General features: G+C 48.5%; 3 protein-coding genes across 5 annotated transcripts; 2 read left to right on the top strand and 1 right to left on the bottom strand.

The window, feature by feature from the left end:
* The first annotated feature begins 85 nt into the window (after positions 1–85).
* On the top strand, positions 86–3,989 carry stard3nl (STARD3 N-terminal like). 3 transcript variants are annotated; one of them, XM_086042184.1, is made up of 8 exons: positions 86–252; positions 1,563–1,691; positions 1,797–2,086; positions 2,594–2,671; positions 2,832–3,122; positions 3,200–3,317; positions 3,406–3,522; positions 3,603–3,989. In XM_086042184.1, exons 3-8 carry the CDS (start codon positions 1,880–1,882, stop codon positions 3,641–3,643), a joined length of 852 nt encoding a protein of 283 aa, XP_085898310.1. In that variant the 5' UTR covers positions 86–252; positions 1,563–1,691; positions 1,797–1,879; the 3' UTR covers positions 3,644–3,989. The 3 variants fall into 3 exon arrangements, with proteins under 3 accessions (XP_085898310.1, XP_085898311.1, XP_085898309.1); XM_086042185.1 differs by lacking the exon at positions 1,563–1,691 and having other exon boundaries at positions 88–252; positions 2,832–2,909; positions 3,069–3,122; XM_086042183.1 differs by lacking the exon at positions 1,563–1,691 and having other exon boundaries at positions 88–252.
* Positions 3,990–4,140: 151 nt separating this feature from the next.
* Positions 4,141–20,232, top strand: retreg1 (reticulophagy regulator 1). Its single transcript, XM_086042153.1, has 9 exons — positions 4,141–8,901; positions 11,303–11,409; positions 11,516–11,546; positions 15,056–15,251; positions 15,335–15,419; positions 15,859–15,981; positions 16,085–16,155; positions 16,774–16,891; positions 17,667–20,232. The coding sequence occupies exons 1-9, from the start codon at positions 8,702–8,704 to the stop codon at positions 18,134–18,136; spliced, it is 1,401 nt and encodes a 466-aa protein (XP_085898279.1). The 5' UTR covers positions 4,141–8,701; the 3' UTR covers positions 18,137–20,232.
* Positions 4,170–7,542, bottom strand: rnf182 (ring finger protein 182). Its single transcript, XM_086042189.1, has 2 exons — positions 6,881–7,542; positions 4,170–6,153 (listed from the first exon to the last, which is right to left on the bottom strand). The coding sequence occupies exon 2, from the start codon at positions 6,130–6,132 to the stop codon at positions 5,356–5,358; it is 777 nt and encodes a 258-aa protein (XP_085898315.1). The 5' UTR covers positions 6,133–6,153; positions 6,881–7,542; the 3' UTR covers positions 4,170–5,355.
* Positions 20,233–20,597: the final 365 nt, after the last annotated feature.

Genomic DNA, 20,597 nt, shown 5'->3' with positions numbered 1-20,597 from the left:
TCCGCAGGTTGTGCGCGCGTTGGTCGGTGTGTGTGTGTGACGTCAAGGAGAGACGCAAGGTCTGCTGGAAAGTCGCCGATGTAAACTCCACCTCCCATAATGCGCCGCGCCATCTACTTCCGGTTTCAGCGGCCCGAGCAGGAAGTTCAAATGAAGCGAAACCCCTGCTGGTCTACTGCAACCTGCTGACGGCTCTTTGGAAAAACACACGAAAGCACAACAAACGAGACAAAGCTGAAGCGCGTTTGAAAGGTGAGTCGCGAGAGAAGGTGACATTTTTTTTTGTCTTAAATTTTTTTTTCTTTTCATTTATTTCGCTTGTTTTAGCTTAGCTGTCAGAGCGACGACGACGACGCGTTTGATGTGTTGACTTGTGGTTTCTGTTTCGTTTCGGCCCAAATGAATTTCTGCAACTCAAGCTTGCCCACTTGACATGAGGAAGATCATGATCGTCATCGTGATGAAGGGGAGAGGAAAATTGACATTAGTGTTTGCTCGTGTCAAGCATACTAAAAATCTGTCCTCCTCCTTCTTCCCGGTTTTCTGCTTTGCGTTTTTTTCCCACTCTTTCTTCATCTATGGTTCTTCTAAACATGATCCGCATCCTGCGCTCTCTTAGCTCAGTATTGTGTCACGGATGAGGATGAGGATGGTGATGGTGATGATATATCACAGCATGTCATAGCAGTGCCCAAGATGGCCCCCAAACAGAATTGGTGCATCTTCTCAGTTGTGACATCACCAACCCAAACTTTGGACATTCTCTTTTCATTTTACGCACCCGTTCTGCTGCCTCGCGCTTTTTCCTTCGTCAATCTGCAGTTTGAAAACATAAACGATGACCTTCAAATCCGTGAGATACTGTAGCGAGAGACCTGAGAGAGATCCGATTTTGAAAATCGGCGATTTATCCTTTGCGGTCATCGTTGCAGCTCTGTCACTCCACATCATTTGCATAACTTTTGTTGATCGGTATGATCAGTCTTTGTACTGTTCCATGACTAGTTTGACTCCAACTCCCGGAGACAAATTGCTTGTGTTTTCACACGCTTGGCCCATAAAGTGCACATTTAGATTGTAATTTTGAGAATCTGCCTTTGAATATCAGAATCACCTTTTATTGGTCAAATATGTAAACACATCCAAGTCAGTGGTAGTTTAGCCGTTCTAGTACGCCAACTGCAAGCAGTGATACAATACAATACCACTTTATTTATATGGCGCATTTCATAACAGCTAGAGCTGTAACAAAGCACTTTACAAACAATACAATAAATAAAAAAAACAATAAAAGGCTGTGATGCACGTATTAATAAAAATAGATGTAAATAATATGAATTATAAATAAGTAAAGCCAATAAATGAACATAAAACACTACATACGATTGACAGCGGAAAAGAGCCGAGCATTTCAGGTCTGATCAAAAGCCACAGATAAGAAATGTGTCTTCAACCGGGTTTTAAAAATCGTTAGTGTCCGAGATGGGAGATGGGAGAGTGACTGTATGAAAGGTACCAGAACGGAAGGAGTCAACCTGCAAATGTCCTGGATTCTGAGACAGAACAAACCAGATGTGGTATCGTGACTGTGTGAAAGTTTGAGACACAGAAGACAAAGACGGCGTCAAGTCAAGACTCGGGAATTTCGGACCTTCAGCGCTGTGATCGGAACCGTAGCGCATGAGATGACTGTAAGATCTACGACACTTTTCTTTGCGTCGTATGAAAGGGGCGCCTGAGCTAGCTTAGCTTGTAGCACCTGTGCACTAACAATGCTAATTGTCTTGCGTGTCCAGATGCAGTGGCGTGACGGGCAGCAAAGCCGGCGTGCGTGTTGACCACGGTTGCTTCCCCAGCAGCCGGTAGCGCCGGCGCCGCCATGGACAGCCGATGCAGCAGCCGCGCCGACTCTGGTGGGACGGGGGACTACGGGGCCAGGAGCTCCACGCCCCCGCAGGCCCACGCGGACTCGTACGAGGAGGAGAAGAAGAAGAAGAAGTGCATCTCTGACGTCCGGCGGACATTTTGCCTCTTCGTCACCTTCGATCTCCTGTTCGTCACCTTGCTGTGGATCATCGAGCTCAACGTAAGAGCGCTTGGCGTTGTCCTGATCCGCGGGCCTTCACGCGGCCGATGCCGATGACCGCAATCAGACGGTCGCATGCATCCATCTGTTGAGGACGCTTGGGCCGATTTTCTTTTTTGTGTTCAACTCTCCTGGCGGCTCAACTAAGTGTGGAAATGGCCGCTCCGAACCAAAATGGCCGACTTCCTGTTCAAATTCAAACATGAGTTTTTGCTGCATCCTATAACGATAGACATGCCCACCAAATTTCGTGCCGATGGGTGAAACTGCTGTCGGGGCCTGATTTTTATTTTGGAATTATCCAGTGGGCACGACTTAGTGTGAAATGGCAGCTGCAGGCCAAAATGGCCGACTTACTGTTCAAATTGGATCTTGAGACTTTTATGTGTGCGTCCTCTGATGGTGGACATGTCGGCCCTTTTTCCAGCCGGTGAAACTGGTGTCAGCGTCTAATTTTTGCCCCACATTCCAGGGGGCGCTATTGAGTGGGTACTTTGTGTGTGCCAGGTGAACGGTGGACTTCCCAAGCAACTGAACCAGGAAGTGGTCCGCTACAACTTCCACGGCTCCTTCTTCGACATCTTTGTAAGAAAACACACAACTGTTGAATTTAAAAAAAAATATATTGTTTTCTGTATTGATTTGGTTATTTTTACCTCACTTTTGAGTCCTCTTTCTAAAAATCCTTTGACTTTTGTGTCCTGCTGCATCCCCTGACCTTCCTTCCTTGGGGCCGCCCCCTCAGCTTCTGGCCGTCTTTCGATTCGCCGTCCTCATCTTGGCCTACGCTGTCTGCAGGCTGAGACATTGGTGGGCGGTCGCTGTGAGTACACACATGCGCACGCTCACACCAAAACACGCATTCACGCATGCAGACGCACACGCACACACTTGCACACTCACCAAAAAAAAACCAAGCACACACGCAACACGCAAGCAGACGATTTTGGGGCGAGTGTCTCGCCGGTTGTGTTGTGTTCAGATCACCACTTCGGTCAGCTGTGCCTTCCTCATCGTCAAGGTAATTTTATCGAAGGTAAGGTGTGAAGAAGGTCCTTGGCAAAGTGGCAAGGTGGTGCGCTTGTCCGTCTCAAATGGCGTCTTCCTTTGCAGCTGCTGTCCCAGGGTGCTTTCGGGTACCTGCTGCCCATAATCTCCTTCGTGCTGGCCTGGATGGAAACCTGGCTGCTGGACTTCAAGGTCCTTCCTCAAGAGGCCGACGACGAAAACCGTGAGCGAGCCACCTTCCCGCCTCGCCGTCTTGGGCCCTTTGCTCGCGCTTCCCCCTCACCTTCTTGTCTCTGCGCGGACTTGGTCAGGCTTCTGGGCCCTGCCGGCCGGCGCCGCCGGCGCCGCCGCCATAGAGCGAGCTCCTCTCCTCGGCGCGGGCCCCATGTCCGACGGCCAGTTCTACTCGCCGCCCGAGTCGGTTGCGGGTGAGCGCCCTCTGGTGCACCTTTGGTGAACTGCGCGCAGCAACAAACTCACTTTGCTGCTTCTCCCTTTTCTTCGGCAGACACGGACGAGGACGTGGATGACAAAGGGGGACTCTTGTGATGGCTCGGGTAACACTGATGCATGCTGGGAAGAAAAACGTGAAGCCGACGTTACTTTTTTGTTGTTGTTGGTTTTGTTTGTGTCAGGATATCCAAACTGGAAGTTCTGTGCACCTGCTTTGAAGGGAAAACTTTGCCTTATGCTTGCGCACACACGCTCCCGCTCGCACGCACGCACACAGAATCAAAGTGTTCATCATTTTCTGTCAGAGCGGATGAGCTTCTTTCACGTGAAGAAGTGAAAACGTACTCGTGGGCCAGTAGGACCATGCGGTCGCGGTCCGAAGACAAATGTCCGATGAAACTGACGCCTTTCAAAATAAATGTCTGCCAGAATCGACTGTGAATGAGAGCACACAAACACTCATTATAACGACCGCCTTCCGTCCTGCATATTTAACGGCGCCCGCGGTCCCGCTCCTTCCCTCGTCGGCAACAGCCGATCGGCGTCGACAACGTCATCTCAGACACACGCAGCTGCGCACATATTCAAAGTGTCCCATCCAAAACTAAAACGGAAGTCGATGAAGGATGGCTGCAACTTTTATTGCGTTTTTCTTGACTCAGATTGAACAAATATTAAGAAGGCAGACAATACATGACAAACTAAATGTTCTCTTCAAACGGGGTCACAAACTAAGTAGTGAAAAAAAAAAAATGTCGTAGGACTAATAGCAACGTCGACGATCGTGGTTTCAGAGGTGTGACAACTTCCCAGTTGTGGCCGTTGAAATGAAGCGCCATTAATCCCTTCCAGGCGACCCCCCAAACGTCCCCGTTTGTTGTTGTTCTGTGTTTTTAACAAGCTAAGCATTGCATAAAAGAAAACACGATTCGTCATTTTTTTTTTTTCAGATCAAATTGCAAAATCAGAGACTGTTTTTAACGGGTAGCTCCCCTTCGTCCGGACAAGCCGAGTCCCGGCGACAGCTGTAGAGTTTGTAGTGTGCCTTTAAGAGGTGTGGCCTAGCGATTGCCACGAGGAACATGGCCCGTTCGTCTTCGTGTGAGCGTATGGGTGAGTTGAGGCCTACAGCGGCTCCTTTGCCAGCGTTCTCATTTTTGTATTTGCGTGTCGAACTCTTGATCCCCAAGGTCTGAAAGTGCATCAGCGACTGCGCGTCGAAAGGGCTTATCTCGCTGCTCTTGAGGCCGGATTGTGACCCGATGGCGAGGCGCGTCCGCGCTTGGTCGCCTGCGGACGAGACGGGTCGCCGGGGAAGCGCGGTGAATTTGTTGCTGTTTGGCTTTTTTTCCGAGCACGCTTGCAGACTCGATAAAGTCTCCGGCAGGTCTCTGAGTCGTCGCGGAGGCTAACCTGGCTCGGGACCGGGGAGACATCTCGGCGGAGACGTGACGGCGGGCGACGTTTGTCGGACCGGACGGCGGCGGCGGCGGCGGCGTCTCTATGAGACGTCTCCGCAACGGGCCAATTGCAGTCCGCGAGTCCCGGCGACAATGCAGGAAACGTTTTGGCCGCCGTTTGCGGCAGTCACGCTGACGTCCGCCCCGGCCAGATACGCCCTTGAAAGTCACTCGCTGGGACCAAGTGATGACTCAGCTGAAACGATTGGAAGTCGCGGTACCGCTGTGCTCAATTGTTTTAATGGACAAGTTTGAGGCTGAAGGTGGCCCCAATGGGGCCCAAAAGCTTACTAGGGACCCGGCGGAGAGGGAGAGGGAGAGAGAGAGAGAGACTCTTTTGAGTCGGCGTTAGGAGCGGCCCCTCTCCGGGGGCGTGCGGTTCCACACCTCCTGGCATACGCACTGGCAGAATCCGTAGACCATGACCATGACGAGGCTGGCGGGGACCAGGCTCACCAGCAGGACCCCCGCAGCCGTCTGCTGCATGATGAGCAGGTAGACCCCCACGGGCAGCGAGCTGAAGTAGAGCAGGCCCAGCACCCACACCAGGGCCCGGGCCGACGTCCGGCACAGCAGGGCGGCGCAGTTCCACAGGGTCCACCTGGGCGCGACGGAGGCCACGGAGTCCCGGCTGGACCGGCGCAAGCCCCGGCTCGAGACCGGCGGTGCCCCGGGCTGATCCTGGCCCGCCGGGGGGGCCGGCGGAGGCTCCACGATGGTGATGACCACCAAATTGGGCGAGCCTCGGATGGCGGCGTAAGCGGAGGCGGACGCGGGGGACGTCGCGGCGGCGTCGCTCGCCATCAGGGAGCTCAGGTGCCGGGGGTCCAGGAGCAGTTGGTCTGGGTGGAAATGAAGGCTCCGCGGGGCCAGCGCGCTTAGCAAGTTGTAGTCATCCGGGAGGCTGCTGGCGGCCTCGCCCAGCGGCCCGGTGACGTAGCGGCAGAAGGGGCAGACCACGGTGCGGGGGGGCGACTCTCCCAGGTCTTGGATCTTGGCCAGGCACTTGGCGCACAGGCGGTGGCAGCATTCCAGAACCTTGGGCCGGCGGCTGCCCAGGTTGTAGGCGCAGTAGCAGATCTTGCACTCCAGCTCCTCGGCGCGGCCGCTCGCGTCCTCGATCATCTCAAATTGCAACCTGCACAGCTGGGACCAAGTCGCATAATGTCAATCGGAACTTGAACGTTCCGAGCGAGTCCCGAGTTACCGCGGCGACAGTCGAGCAAGGCGATCGGAAGGAGGAGAAGAAACTTTGGCCTTTTGGCCACAGCGAGCGACTGGCTTTTTCCATTCAACGCCCGCGCTCATCCTCATCTGGCCTGGCGTCAATTTGGTCTCGCTGATGGAGGGAGCCGCCCCCAAGTGGGCGTTGGCCCCGACCGCCGTTTCAAGCGAGGACAGTCGAGTCCTCGCCGAATTTGAAGCCGGGCAAGTCAAGTCATTGCTCGGGTTCGGCCAGCTCAAGGATTTTTGAAATCTGAAGAGCTGGTTTATGTGTCGAAGGAAATCACACGTCGAGCACCTTTGATTGTTCCGCCCTGATAAGCGCAACGCAGCAAAACGTACGTTGTGATCTAGCACCGATTTGGAATCGCAAATCTCGTGCGATCCAACCCGATCGAACGAAAACGAAGAAGCGCGGCGACGACGGGCAACGCGGAAGGAGACGCGCCAAAGTTGGGTGCCGCGGGGCCTCTGCCTCCGTAAGGGCCGACGAAATGGTAGAGCCAATGTCCTCGTGGACAAGGATCGGAGCGGCTTCCAAGTAATTCTGTTGAGCAGAACCGCCGATTGGCACCTCTAAAGCGTCTGTCCGTACTCGATGGGCCCGTCCGTTTATCCGTGACGCTGAGCTGAAGTTCACGAAGCTTACCTGTCTTTGTTGTCACACTGAAAGTGAGGCGTCCGACTTGCTGCCTCTTGTCTTTGACTTGCGAACCGTGCATGGTGCCTTTGTCTTTTTCTTGATTGTATCACAAACAGAATCCAAATGGGATACTCTTTGAAGCTCCTTATGGGATTCCGCACCGTTCACTCGGCATCATAGCCCGCTGGCTGGCGGGTTTGCGCGTGCCACGCCAAGAATCGCTTTGCTCCCCAAAACCAAACAAAAGGCGCAGGACCTGGACCTGAATGCAGATTTCCGAATACAAACGAGAAAACGTCGTCCAGTCGAGTTGAGTCTCCGTCGAAGCAAGTCAAAGTCAGGTGGAGTCTCTCGTGAATTTTAGCCAGGCGAGTCCTGAAATTGGCGACCCAAGTCATGTGACCGACCTGACGGGAGCTCAGCAGGAGAGTCCCGCCGAATGGAGTCCAGGCTCAGCCGCCCCTGGACGACCAATAAGGGGTCACCGCGTTCCCGTTCATGAAGGCAAGTCCCGACTCCTGCGGAGGCTTCCGGATCATCGCGCCGGCTCTCGTCCCGGCCGGCCTGGTGAGGTTCCCGCCCGAGGACTTTAGCCGCTGTGCTGGTCTGTGAGCTTCGCTTTTGGGGGGGTTGCTAAAGACCCTATCAAGGGGGAGCGTGTGAGCGAGCGAGAGATAACTGTTAACACAGCACACAAGAGAACAAATAGAAGGCAAAGGACAACAAAGGCCGGCCTGTGCAGAGCAGCGCTGGAATTTTCGAGCCGGCTCTTTTCTTGCTCAGTCAAATTTGCTCCAATTAGTGGCTGGCACACAAAGTGACCTCCTGTCCGTTTGGTCAAGCGCATACGCACATGCGGGCGCGCGCACGCGGGGGTCCTTCAAGGTGCTACCGGGATGTTGACATGCTTCCAAATGGCCCGGAGAACACGGCAGCCGGGCTTCGCGAATACGATTCGATCATTTGCTCTCGTCAGACCGCGGCACACTTTCCCCACTTTGCGTCAGTTCATCTCAGAACGGGTCCAGAGGGGACGTACGACTTTGCGCGCTGGAGTTGTAACTTGCATTTTTAGTGCTGGTTATTGTACTTTACAAAAACATACAGTAGTGATATCATTAAATAGAATGTCCAAAATTGAACTGTTTGTCCATCGTGATTCAATACTTCAGCTTATTGTATTCTTCCCTTTCCTGAAAATGATTGACACCTCGTCCGTCACGCCTTCTGTCGTTGATAGGAGATTCTTTCTCAGGCGAGACGGATTCTTATAAAGCAACAACTTCAATCTGACCCGTTAAAACCGATAAAAACAAAGTCTGGACATTCTTTGATTGATTAGGTGTCCGGGAAGTCAACCCAAACATTTTTTTTTTCAAGAATATGTTCTATGCAGGCCCACTCATTGAAACAAGGCATTCGGCTTAATATTGCCTTTGTGGAATAAGAGTTAATCCGGCCGTTTTTAGCCATCTCAGGGGGCGGCCATCTTGTCACTCCTGTCCACGGAAAATGACATCACAGATGCTAAGGGCTCAGATAATGAGCAATCATGGCTCAGTACAAATGCAACACTGTTTGACACTTGAGAACACTTACCAGTGCTAAGAGTCGCTAAATAAAGTGAAAAAATTGTCAGTAAGTAAGTTGTGCTCAATTCTTTGGTTAAGAAACCTGGGAGCTATTTGGAAAGGTGAAAAAATGCGTAATATAGAAACAGAGCAGAAAGATTTTTTTGTTTTTTAAACTTCCGGTACTGAAGATGTAAGATATATTTTAAAAAGCCACCACCGGAAGTAGAGTCGTAGTTGGCGTGAGCTGACGCTGATGATGCTGGCGAAGCGGGAAGCAGCGAGCTCAGCCGGCGGCGCCGACATGGCTCGCCCCGGCCTGTCTGCCGGGGCGGAGGCGGAGGCGGGGGCGCCCCGCGGCCGGCCCGCCGGGGGTCTGCGGTCCGGCCTGGTGGACTGGAAGCGGAGAGCTTGCAGGACTTTTACCTTGTTTGCTGCAGCCAACGCGGCGATCTGGTAAGACGGCAGCATGACGCAGACATTCAACAACAACAACAACAACAACACTTCCATGCGAGCTTTCGGGCTATTCCAGTCATTTGTACACTATTTTAGCATATCGTAATTTTAAAAAATGATTGATGTAGATGTTTTTATGTTTTTTATTCCATTCATGCTTCACCGTGGCCTTCAAAAAATAGATTTTCAGTCGACATACAGAATATGTATAAAACATGGAAAATGTGTTCATATTTTATGAACATGAACAAAAGGAATCTGAGGGGCGTCGGATGTTTAAATACCCGAGCGGCCCTCACGTCTGAAAAAGACAAAAGACAAGAATTAATGACATCATCGATCAGAATGACTGGTTGCCAGTATGGCAAAATTGCCACTGGTGGCAAAGGCAAACTGATGATTGAACACTGGCCCAAGTGTGAGCGTGTGTGCGGAGTGCTTGGACGTTGACGGGTTGTAGCCGATAGCGGCTCATCTTGCTTCGAAGTGTGTGCATTCTGTTACCGCTCGCAAAAAAGACAAAACATTAAGATAAAGTGACTGAAGTGCATCAGCAACTGTCTTCTTCCGTCACGATACAACATTTTCAAATGTGCAACCGTGTCAACATATCGACGAAAATCTGCAATATGTAGAAACTCTCTAAAAATCTATATTTTTTTTAGTTTTACCTCGGAATGGGCGAGCACAGATACCACGTGTCGGAATCGGCTCAATCTCGACCTTATTTCAAGGTATTGGGTACTCATGAAGGACGCCGATACCAGCCGCCAATACCGCCCCCCCGTTTTGTTGGATTTGACTGCAGCTTTCGATACGGTAGACCACAATATTCTTTTGACTCGCTTGCAACACCGAGTGGGCATTAGTGGAAGCGCTCTCGAGGGGTTTGGATCCTACTTGGCTGGCAGGACTTTTTCAGTTAGCCTAGGTTCCTCTGAGTCCCGCTCTGGCCCTCGTCTCGTATGGCGTTCCACTGGGTTCTATTTTGGGGCCACTGCCGTTCTCACTGTATTTGCTGCCCCCGGGTTCCATCCTTAGAAAACACAGCATTTCCTTCCACCGCTATGCGGACGACTGTCAAATCTCTATCCCGCTGAGCAAAAAAGAGGCTTCCTCCTGAAGACCACTTTTTTGTCCCGCCTAGAGGACATCAAAGATGGGATGTGACTAAATTTCAACCAAAAGAAAACAGAAGTTATGGTGTTGGGTCCCGGCGGCTCGTCTCCATCCCACCCTGTTGTCCCGGGCCCCCTGGCTTCATATCTAAAGCCAACAGTCTCAAACGTGGGTTTTAAACTGGACAGCGATCTTCTTAAATTGGATCCGCAAATCAGCGCCGTGGTAAAGTGGAGCTTCTTTCACCTTCGACAGCTGGCTAAAGTAAAGCCCCTCCTTTCCCATCAGCGCTCGGAAACAGTCACCCTGCATGCCTTTGTCACATCTCGGCCGGATGACTGCAATGCACTTTATTTCGGGGTCGGCCAGTCCTCTCTCAGACGTCTCCAGTTGGTCCAAAATGCTGCTGCCCGCCTACCAAGTGGAGCTCGGAGGATGGAGCACATAACGCCAACTCTGGCCTCCCTTCACTGGCTCCCAGTGCATTTTAGGGTTCCATTTAAGATTCTCCGAGTTGTCTGTAAGTCATGAAATGGCCTGGCCCCGCCCGGCGTACCTCTCTGAGCTCCTCCACGCCTACGCGCGCGCCTTCCCGCAGCCTCAGGTGTGCGGAGCGGGCGCCGCCCGAGGTGCCGAGGACCAAGAGGAGCCTCAGAGGGGACGGAGCCTTTTCCGTCGCTGGTCCTTCCCTCTGGAATGGCCTCCCATTGGTTGCTAGGCAAGCCCCCTCCTTTCTTTTCTCGGGCTTTCGATCAGACCTGAAATGTTCGGCTCTTTTCCGGTGTCAATTGTATATACTCTAGTGTTTTATGTCAATTTATTGGCTTCGTTATTTATATTTGATTTCTATATTATTTATGTCTATATTTATTAATACGCGTATCACAGCCTTTGATTGTTTTTGCTCTATTTATTGTATTGTTTGTAAAGTGCTTTGTTACAGCTCTAGCTGTTACGAAATGCGCTATATCAATAAAATGGTATTGTATTGTATTATTGTACTGCCCCCCGGTGGCCAAGGCGGGTGCTCCACAAAAAGCAGCACAATTCATTGAATTTAGCATGAAATCTTCTTCAAAACAGTTGAATTGTTTACATTTGATACAATTCTGCGATATGTTTAAGAACTAGTGCTATTTTTATTGTCAAAAACATGTTCCTTTTTTGGCATTTCAATGGGAAAGCCGTCTTGAGATTTGAGTCGCAAAGGCGTTTGCGGAACAGATTCCACTTGCATCTCAAGGCAGGCGGCGTCCTCATGTAAATGTGCCGCGTGCAGGTTGTTGGCCCACAGTTGGATGCGAGCGTACTGCTCGGTGGCCGTCCTGCTGGTTCTGCCGGTCGTCGCGGCGACCGTCAAGGACGCCATTGGCCTCCGAAGCAAAGGTGACAAACGTCGCTTTGCCAGACTTGAAATCAAATCGAGTCACTTCATTCCGGTCGGCTGCTTTCAAGAGTCAGACGCTGAATTCCCGCTTTGTGTTGTTTGTAGGAGACGGCGTGCGCTGCAGCCCGTTGGCAAGGTAAGAAAATCCCACACGCCCAAAAACTATTTTACTCTTTTGTTTGTACTATTTGGTTGCTTTTCTTTTTTGCTTCTGTCTCATGTAAATGCAGAGCACAGTGCTGCCTCGACACTTTCAATGTATTTGAAAAGTTCATTAAAGGCAGACGAGAACGTAACGTAATTCAGTTCTGTTGACGGTCTTCATGGCTCGCCCCACAAATAAACAAATATCCATTGCTTTACGGGTTATACGGCTGCAACATTGGCGCTCGCTTTGTTAGCCTGGCTATGCCGTTTCGCAGTTTTAGCTCGCATTAAGCTAACTAGGACATTTGAAAAAACCTGTTTTGCTAAGGTAAAGCTATGTGACCGGAACTCCTAAGTGGGGTCACGCGTACGTGTGTTTGTGCGTCTGTCAACCCGCCGCGTGGCTGTTGCCGCCGCGCTGTTGGCGTTTGTCACCTGCGTCTGTCCGTCCAGCGTCATGTGACCGCCTGCTGCTCTCACGCAAAGGATTGTGGGAGATTAGAGCTGCTGACAGCTGGCGCCTTGGCACACGCAAATGCGCGCACACGCAAATGTCACCTACTTCATTGTGTGTACGTGAGAAGGCGTGTGCGTGTCGGTGTATGGGAATGTTTGTGTGTGCATGAATGTTGATGGCGTGAGTGTCCAAACATCATGTGACCCTGTTGCAGCTTGCCAATCGAGGCCCGTTGCCGCGGCAGCCGAGCGCCACGCGGCCGTCTTGGAGGAAAGACGCGCCCGCCGAGGCGAGCGTTCCCGCGACGCAAAGCCGCAAGTGTCCCAACACTTGGCAAACATGAGCGGCGTGTGCGTGACTCGGCTCTTTGCTCGCATCCGGGACGTCTTTGGCACGGCCGGGCGGCCCGGCCAATCGGGCGGCCGGCCGAGGGGGGGGGGGGGGGGGGTGTGTTCCTCAGCGAGCGCTCTGATTGGACGAGAGGCGGCCACGCTGAACCAAATAAACAAACAAGCAAAGGAAGGAGTTCGTCCCACGTCAAAGTGATGTTGATATTTTCACATTTAAAAAGACAAAGTAGCGAGAAGCTGTCAGCCAACACCAAACGGGTAGCTAACAACACGTTTGAACATTTTCCAATTTGTGTGGACGTGCGTGTGTACTTGTGTATCGGGGTCAATTTGTGTGCGTGTGAAACTTTGTTTGGGAGAATCTGTGTGTGTGTGACTGCGTGTGTGCGTGCGTGTGCACGTGTGAATGTATGTGTGTGTGTGTGTACTTGTGATTGTATGTGTCTGATTTCATTTAAATATGTGTGTGTTTTTGTTCATGAATGTTTGTTTGGGAGAATGTGTGTACATGTATCCGTACTAGTGTGAATGAGTGTGTGTACTTTGTGTCTGTGTGTGTGTGTGCGTGCGCGCGCGCGAGGGGTGGGCCGCCCTGCTGTCGGCCTCCGTCACCAAGTAGCGTGACTGTTGTTATTTTTAGAACGCCGGCCTTCAAATAGGCGAGCCGGACTTCATTCAGCGTAAACACGCGTCCCCACGCGCCACCGCCGGGATTCCAAGTCGCGCGCTCCAACGCTCGGAATTTTCCGTTTTTTTTTTTTTTTGCTTTGCTTTGGACCCATTGCCAGGGTGTTGCCTCGAGACCGTGGAGCGGGACTGAGGTACGAGTCCAGAACCAGCAGACTTACCAAAGTATCGTCGTGACATCGTTTTGTGAGTTACATCGATGTCCTTTTTTTTTCTTCATCCCCCACCGTATCACACATTCGCTCTATGGTGATATGATATTGTACTGTTGGCAAAATGCATCCGGATAATATTGTATTGTGAGTTACAAAGTTCGCGTATTGTTGATTGTTTGCAAAACAGGTCATTTATTTATTTATCACCGTATCGTGATATCGGTGTCGTTAGGCTAACTCATTTTATGGAATGGTGAGTTTACGTAGATGTAGTACTTCCAGTATGTCTAATATTTCGCAATCACCGTGTTTCCATATGACCCTATATAGGATAAGCGGTTTGGAAGATGACATGACATCCTCCAGTCCTCTGTGGTCGTTACTGTGTGTTTCCATATGATTGGTGTTGTTAGCAAGATGCTGTCACAAATATCGTGTCATGAGTGGCACCGATGTTTTTTTTCCCCCAAGGTATTGCACAATCGCTGTATCATGATATGATTAGTATTGTTGGCAAACTTTATCGTAACAAGATTGTGTTGTGAGCTCCATAGACCGTTTTGTTTGCCGAAGGCACCCAGAATGTCTTTTTCCTCATTTATTCTTATTTACCGCCATATTGTGATATCGGTATCGTTGGCAAAATGTGGTCATTTTATCAAATCGATGTTTTTCTCCCGATATATCTTATATTGCGCAATCACCGTAATTGGATATGACGTTACCAAAGTATCGTCATCATATTGCTACACAGTTGGTCACTGATTGTTGCACAACTGGCGTGTGGTATATATTATTAGTATTGCTGGCAAAATACGGTACTATCATAGAGGAGTTTCTTCCAACACTCGATTATTGTGCAATTGCTTTTTCCTGTTGATATCATTGGCAAAATATGGTGATAATATCATATCATGAGTTACATAGTGATGTTTCGTCGATTTCTTTTTTTCTTCTAATATATTGATGATCTCACAATACCAGTATTGTGATATGAGGATCTATATTATCTATATGTTGTGTTCATGGAATCACATGTTGTGTTGACAGTATACCTAATATTACGCAACTGCTGTATTCTGATATCATCGCATTTGTTACCAAAATATTGAAACACAATTTTCAGATTGAGTCAGAACTGGTCATAGCATATCGTTGCGTGTATTGTCACAGCGCAATGTTTGGATGGCAACGTACGTACCGAATGTATCTGGGGAGTGCGCACGCGCTGTTTGAAAGTGCGCAACATTTGATCGCAATGCCCGGAAATAGAGGCAAATATTTGCCCACTTAATGTGCATTAAATTCAACTGTTAAGCTTTGTGGTTACTTCCTTGCTGGCCTCTCAGCAAACAAATTTGAAAACTTGGAGGATGCCGGAGCTGAGAGTCCAATTAGCTTAGCGCTAGCTGGGACGAGGCCAGTACAACACAACGGGGAGGCGTTTCAAATGGATAACTACGCTGCTCCCCCATAATACTGTCTTTTTTTTTTTTTAAATCACACCAACAGTTTCAAAAGATTTCAGATTTAAAAAGAAGACGCTCACCAAGGGCTCCGCCAGTGATCCGAAGCAGAAGGAATTGTTTTGTTTTGCTTTGCCGAATGAGGAAGTCGAAATTGAACTTAGCATCATTTCTGACGTTGAAACTCGAACTTGATCACGTTTTGAGGTGATTCGGAACTGTTCTTTTTCGCGGTGAGGCAGCAATACGCTTCGGTGGTCACGTGATACGCCGTCGTCAGAATCCGACAGCAACGCAAGCCAGCTGACTTTGGAAGTCAGCGCAGCACACGTGAAACCTTTACAACACAAGACTTGACAAGCGCGGCGCCGGGTGTCTTTCAGCTGGCCGATGATGGAGCCGGACTCGGCCCAGGACCCGGCCCAGGATTCGGCCCAGGACTCGGCCCAGGACTCGGCCCAGGACTCGGCCCAGGACTCGGCCCAGGACTCGGCCCAGGACTCACAACTGCACCTGAGCGGCTCTCTGCGGCTCTTCCTGCAGGAGACGTCGGCCTTCAAGCAGCAGAACCCCGGCAAGGTGAGGCTGTTTGCCGCTACATCTTCATCATCGTGATGAGGATGATGATGAGCTTCCTGTGTGCTCTGGCTCTGCTTCTTCAGTTCTGTTTGCTGGTGTGCAGCTTCTGCACTTTCTTTGCTGTCCTCGGACGCTGCATTCCAGGGATCGTCATTTCCTACTTTCTCGGTGAGTGACCCCCCCCCCCCCCCCCCAAAATGTTTTGTGAAGCGTAGGAAATCGTACGCTGCAAAACTGTACTTCATAAAAAACACATTGTGATGACATCAGGAACTCATTTGATGCCTACCTCGTGTTAACTCGTTTTTTTTATAATCCAGTTGTATAGCGCCATCCACGGGCGGGTTAACTTAAAAAACAGATTTAGAATTGTTTAAAGGACAATAATCAAAGGTATGAGGGGAAAAAAAACAAAGTTTTGAACCTAGATTTAAAAGCATTTACACTCTAATCGATGACAATTCTGAACTACGATCATTCTAGTCAATGACATTTCTGATCAATGACAATCATAATCTATAGCAATTGTGATTTCTACCATTCCGATCTGTGACAATTCAAACGGATGGCAATTTTCGGATCGACGAGCGTTTTTTTTTTTTGCCAGTGTTGTCGGTGTTCCTGTGGCCTGTGTTGTCGTCTCCGGAGGCGTCCTCGTGGCTGAAGCCGCTGCTGCAAAAACTGGACTTTGGTGTGGCGGCGTTGCTGCGGAAGATAAAAGAGGATCACGGTGATGACGTCTTATTTCAAACAGAGGATTCCTTTGTTTGTTTGCTCGCGGTCTATTAGGCGGTGGTCTGGACTGTTGTGGTCTTATGTGTGCGCTCCTACAGAGAGAAGAATCCTGAAGGCTCAGCTTGAGAAGGAGTCCGTGGAGTCGGACCTCTCGTCCATGTTTCCCAAGGTGGGCGCATGATTCATCTCGTTAGCGTAGCATAACATAATTAGGCTCGCATCGTTAGCATAACACAATCAAGAATGAAAGGAATTCAAAAGTTTTTGCATCATGAGTTAGCGAATGCTTCCACTCAGGTCATTGGACTGCTCCTCCTGGCGACTCGGCACTACTGACGGTGATTTGTTTTTCCCAAAGGATAAAGAATATATGCGGTTGTCCAGAAAAGCGCTATATCCATCGGATGCATTATTATTGTTATTATATTGTTTTTCTACCACCGTTTATGGCCAAATATTCGTTGTTTAAAGGATTATGACACCATGACTGTTGATACGAATCGTTAGCTCGTCTATGGCGTTTTCCATTATGTGTTAGCATTAAGCTACTGGATGCATTCCTAATAGTTCACCAGTCAGGTGACATTGTGATTTCCTAGGAATGTTGTAAAAGAGACTTTATGAAACAACTAAAGTGTTGCATATTGCCATTTATCTGTCTTCCCCCTTCATTTCTTCACTTTGATGAGTGTCATCAATTGAATAACCGATTGAGCACGTTTGTTATTTGCCAAAGGTGTGAGTGCATGAAAAGATGCGGCGTTGCATTTTGTTTTGCGCTCGTCAGTTGGACTCGGCGGCGTGTAAGGAGCTGTCCGTGTCGGACACGTCCGTGTCGGAGGTGACGTGGACGGACAACTTGAACCTGTCGGAGGAGAACACGCCGCAGACGGAGAACTCTGAAGGTGACTTTTGAGTTCCACCTCAGTACAACTTTCTACACCAAGCATACAAAGTGCCACTATCAAGAGCGACATTAGAATACTGTTGTGGAGTCAGTATGATTTAAAAAAAAAAAAAATCCTAAATATAATCATTAATATCATGGTAAGACACTGTAACGTTATGTAGTTTGAACAGTAGCACAAAAAAATAGGGTAGTTAAAAAAACAACTGTCCATAAATCATGATCCAATTCAAATGTATTGCACACAAGTTAAATAAAAAATGGTGCTTAAAAAAAAAAAAAACGAAAATGATCTGCCGGTAAATGAATGCAACGAATAGGCTCTTGATCACGTGAATGCTCGGTGGACAAAAATGCTAATATTTGAAAATATATATATATTTATTTGAAAATATATGGAAGTTTGTTTTCATAACGAATTTATTGTCATTTTAAATGGTATTATTTATAATTCATTTCATTATAATTGATTAACACTCATTTGATTGGTTGTGTATTTCCAGGATTCTTGATAATGAGAGAATAATTTACTTAGAATTAAAAAAAAAAGTTTTACATATTTAAATCTTATTTATAATTAACGTTAGTATAATAAATGAACCAATTGTCGAATGATTTTAAAATGTGAATTCAAACAGTAACAAATCTTCCAAGCCTCTTGCTAATGTAACCGCTTGGTGAGCCAGATTACATGACGTCAATCCTTGACATCATCAAAAAGCACCATGATGACATTGCAGTTTGACCTTTGACCCCCTCCCCCACCCCCCAAGACCTGGACCGAGAGGAGGTGTTCTCGGGGGGTCTCCACGACTTTCCCTCCGTGGACAACGGCGCCACCACCAACGGCGAGGATGACGAAGATGACGACTTCGGCCTTCCTCGTCCAATCGGGAGCAAGCGCGCCGCTCTTCTGCCCCTCGACGACGGAGCCGCCCTCGACCTGGTCCAGAACGTGGTCCGGGCCGCCGTGGCCACCGCCGTGTCCAACGCCGTGTCCAACGCCGTGTCCAACGCCGTCCAGGAGGCGGCCGTGGGCTTCAGACTCCCCAAGCCGCCGGCCGACGAGTCGGACAGTGAGGCAGACGACTTTGAGCTGCTGGACCAGGCGGAGCTGGACCAGCTGGGGGCGGAACTGGACCGCCTGGGAGGGAGCGGAGTCAAGACGGCCGCCGAAGAAGGCGCCGGCGGCGGCGGCGGCAAAGCCCCCGGGTTCTTGGCCAAACTTCTGAGACGCCACTGATTGGCTGGACGGCAGGAGAGTCGTGACTTACGAGTTGAATTTGTTCCGTGACCAAGCTCGTAACTCACCTAACTCACCGTACAGCGGTGCCTTGACTTACGAGTTGCCACAACTTTTTGAGTTAGGGGCCATCGTCAATTTACAACATCTGACTGCAGTAATATTCGGCGATAAAGAATGTGTCGCTTCACCATTTGTGGTCAAATATCCGTTGGCTAAAGGGTTATAATGCTGCAACTGCTGATGCTAACCATTAGCACGTCTACGGCGTTTTCCATTATGCGATAGCGTCGAGCTAGCAGGGGCATTTCTAACGTTGCACAATCGATGCTAACCATTAGCACGTCTACGCGCGTTTTCCGTTAAGTGTTAGCATCAAACTAGCAGGGGCATTTCTGAAGGTAGAGATGTTTGAAATACACAACTTGTCATTTCTTTTCTATTTAGTTTGAGAGTCAAGTTCAACTCTGAGTTGAGTTTGCTGCCACCATACAGCACTCGTACGTATAGTTTTGCAAATCAAAACATTTGTCAGCTCATATCTCGAAAAAGTCATGTCACTCGTATCTCAAGGCACCACTGTATTGTATCTGTTGTGCTTTGTGCTCGCATTTGCGGTTTTTTTTTTGTGCGGGTGTTTTGCCAAATGTCTTTTTTCAAACCATGACTCATAAGAAAGTGAGTGCTGAGAAGAAGCTCGCGAAATGCTTTGTTTCGTCATTTGACGCGTGCAACTGGAACAACTCGTAAATTGGAGCATTCGCAAGTCGAGGTACCCCTGTATTATTCTTTGGCCAAATAAATTACCATTTTGAACGATTTCACATACTCAGAAGTCACCAAATTTGGCAGATGGGTTCTTCCTGGTAAAAAGTTACATTTGATCGTGGTTGCAGGTGTAAACCCCCAAAATTGACTCACTCAGTAGTGACGACTGGAATTTTGGGAAAATTCAGCCCCTGAAGCCAGTTTGACTTTGCAATGTGAAATTTGATAGTCAAGTCAAATATATTTGTATAGACTTTAATCACAGGAAAGTCTCAAAGGGCTTCACATGCCCATAGCTGACAACGTATAAACGACATCCTCTGATCTTCTTATCTTATGTCTATCTTGAGTAGACCCACAAAAAAAGTCAAGCGGTGCCAGAAACGACACAGGAAGTCTGCCATTTTGTTTCAAAGCGGCCATTTTAAGGTCATCTTGGCCATATCCAGGTGTCACAAAATTGTTTGAATACCTCCTGGAGTATTTTGAAAATCCAGCCCCCGAAGCCACTTTGATTTAGTGACATGGAATTCGGTAGTCATGTTTACCATGAGTAGACCCACCAAAAAGTCTCATGCTGATGCCATGCTGAAAAAGACACAGGAAGTCTGCTGTTCCGCTTTGAGCAGTTGACGACAGTTCACTCTGACAGGTTGTTGTTTTTGTCGTGGCTACGCTTACATTTAAACAACAAAATGAAAACATCTGACTAATGTTTTGAGGGGAATGAATATTGAATGTCCAAACAGTAGAAAAACCCCGTAAAAGTGATAATGCCTGTCAATTTTATTGTGACAATGTGAAGCTGCAAATTGCTTCAATCTGATTTTTATTTTTTTTAAGTTTCATCCTGCTGGTTGGATTTTTTTTTTTTTTACTCATTTTTAAATATTTTATACGTTTTTCATTTGTCACGATTATTGTCTTGTGCTTCAGTGAAATTAACAAATATAAACGCTTACCAAATATTCACGCACCTTAATGAACTGAAACAAACAATGCACCTTGTCTGTGTTTTATACTGAAATCACAATCTGTGAGCGATCATGTGCGTGTGATAATCATGTTGTTTTTTGTACGACGGGGTGACAAGTATTGGGTAAGTTCAACAGTGCCTAAAAATCTGCTGCTTTATGTCCTATGACTGTTGATCCAAACTGGTCAAGCTTTACTAAACAAAATCTTGTTGGTATATTAAAAAATGTCATCTTATTGTTACCATGAATGTCATCAGTTGCCTTTTGCTTGTCTGACATTTCCTGTTTGACATGCATCAATGTATTTGTGTAAGTTGGATCCATGTCAATAAAATGTTACATGTGAGCAAGCTTGTTAGTGTTCCAGTTGTTTGGGGCAGAACATTGAAAAGAAAATTGACCAAAAGTAGTGCAGACTTTGGAAACAAAGTGGTTAATAAAACTGCTGAAATGGAGAGTGCGGGTGATGGTATGCACGGTGAGCAGACAGCCAAGCTCGGCTGGGGTCTTGCTATTGGGTGTTTTATATATATGGACCAGTGAATTTGTTGGCCTGAGTGAAAAAAATCTATGCAGTAATACACATTTGCCTGACTTTGATACCCGTTGACCAGAAATGTTGATGATTCAGCGAAACTTCTGCGAGGATCTTCTCAGCTGCTTGGTCTCCGTACTGTGCCTCTGTTTGCTGGTTTTATGCCCCGTTGTGAGCAAAT

Source organism: Filicampus tigris, chromosome 10 (genome assembly GCF_054856515.1).
Source record: "Filicampus tigris isolate MCC_2025a chromosome 10, RoL_Ftig_1.0, whole genome shotgun sequence".
Classification (NCBI taxonomy): Eukaryota; Metazoa; Chordata; class Actinopteri; order Syngnathiformes; family Syngnathidae; genus Filicampus; species Filicampus tigris.
The sequence above is the reverse complement of the archived record's forward strand: the minus strand, read 5'-3'. Positions and strand labels throughout refer to the sequence as shown.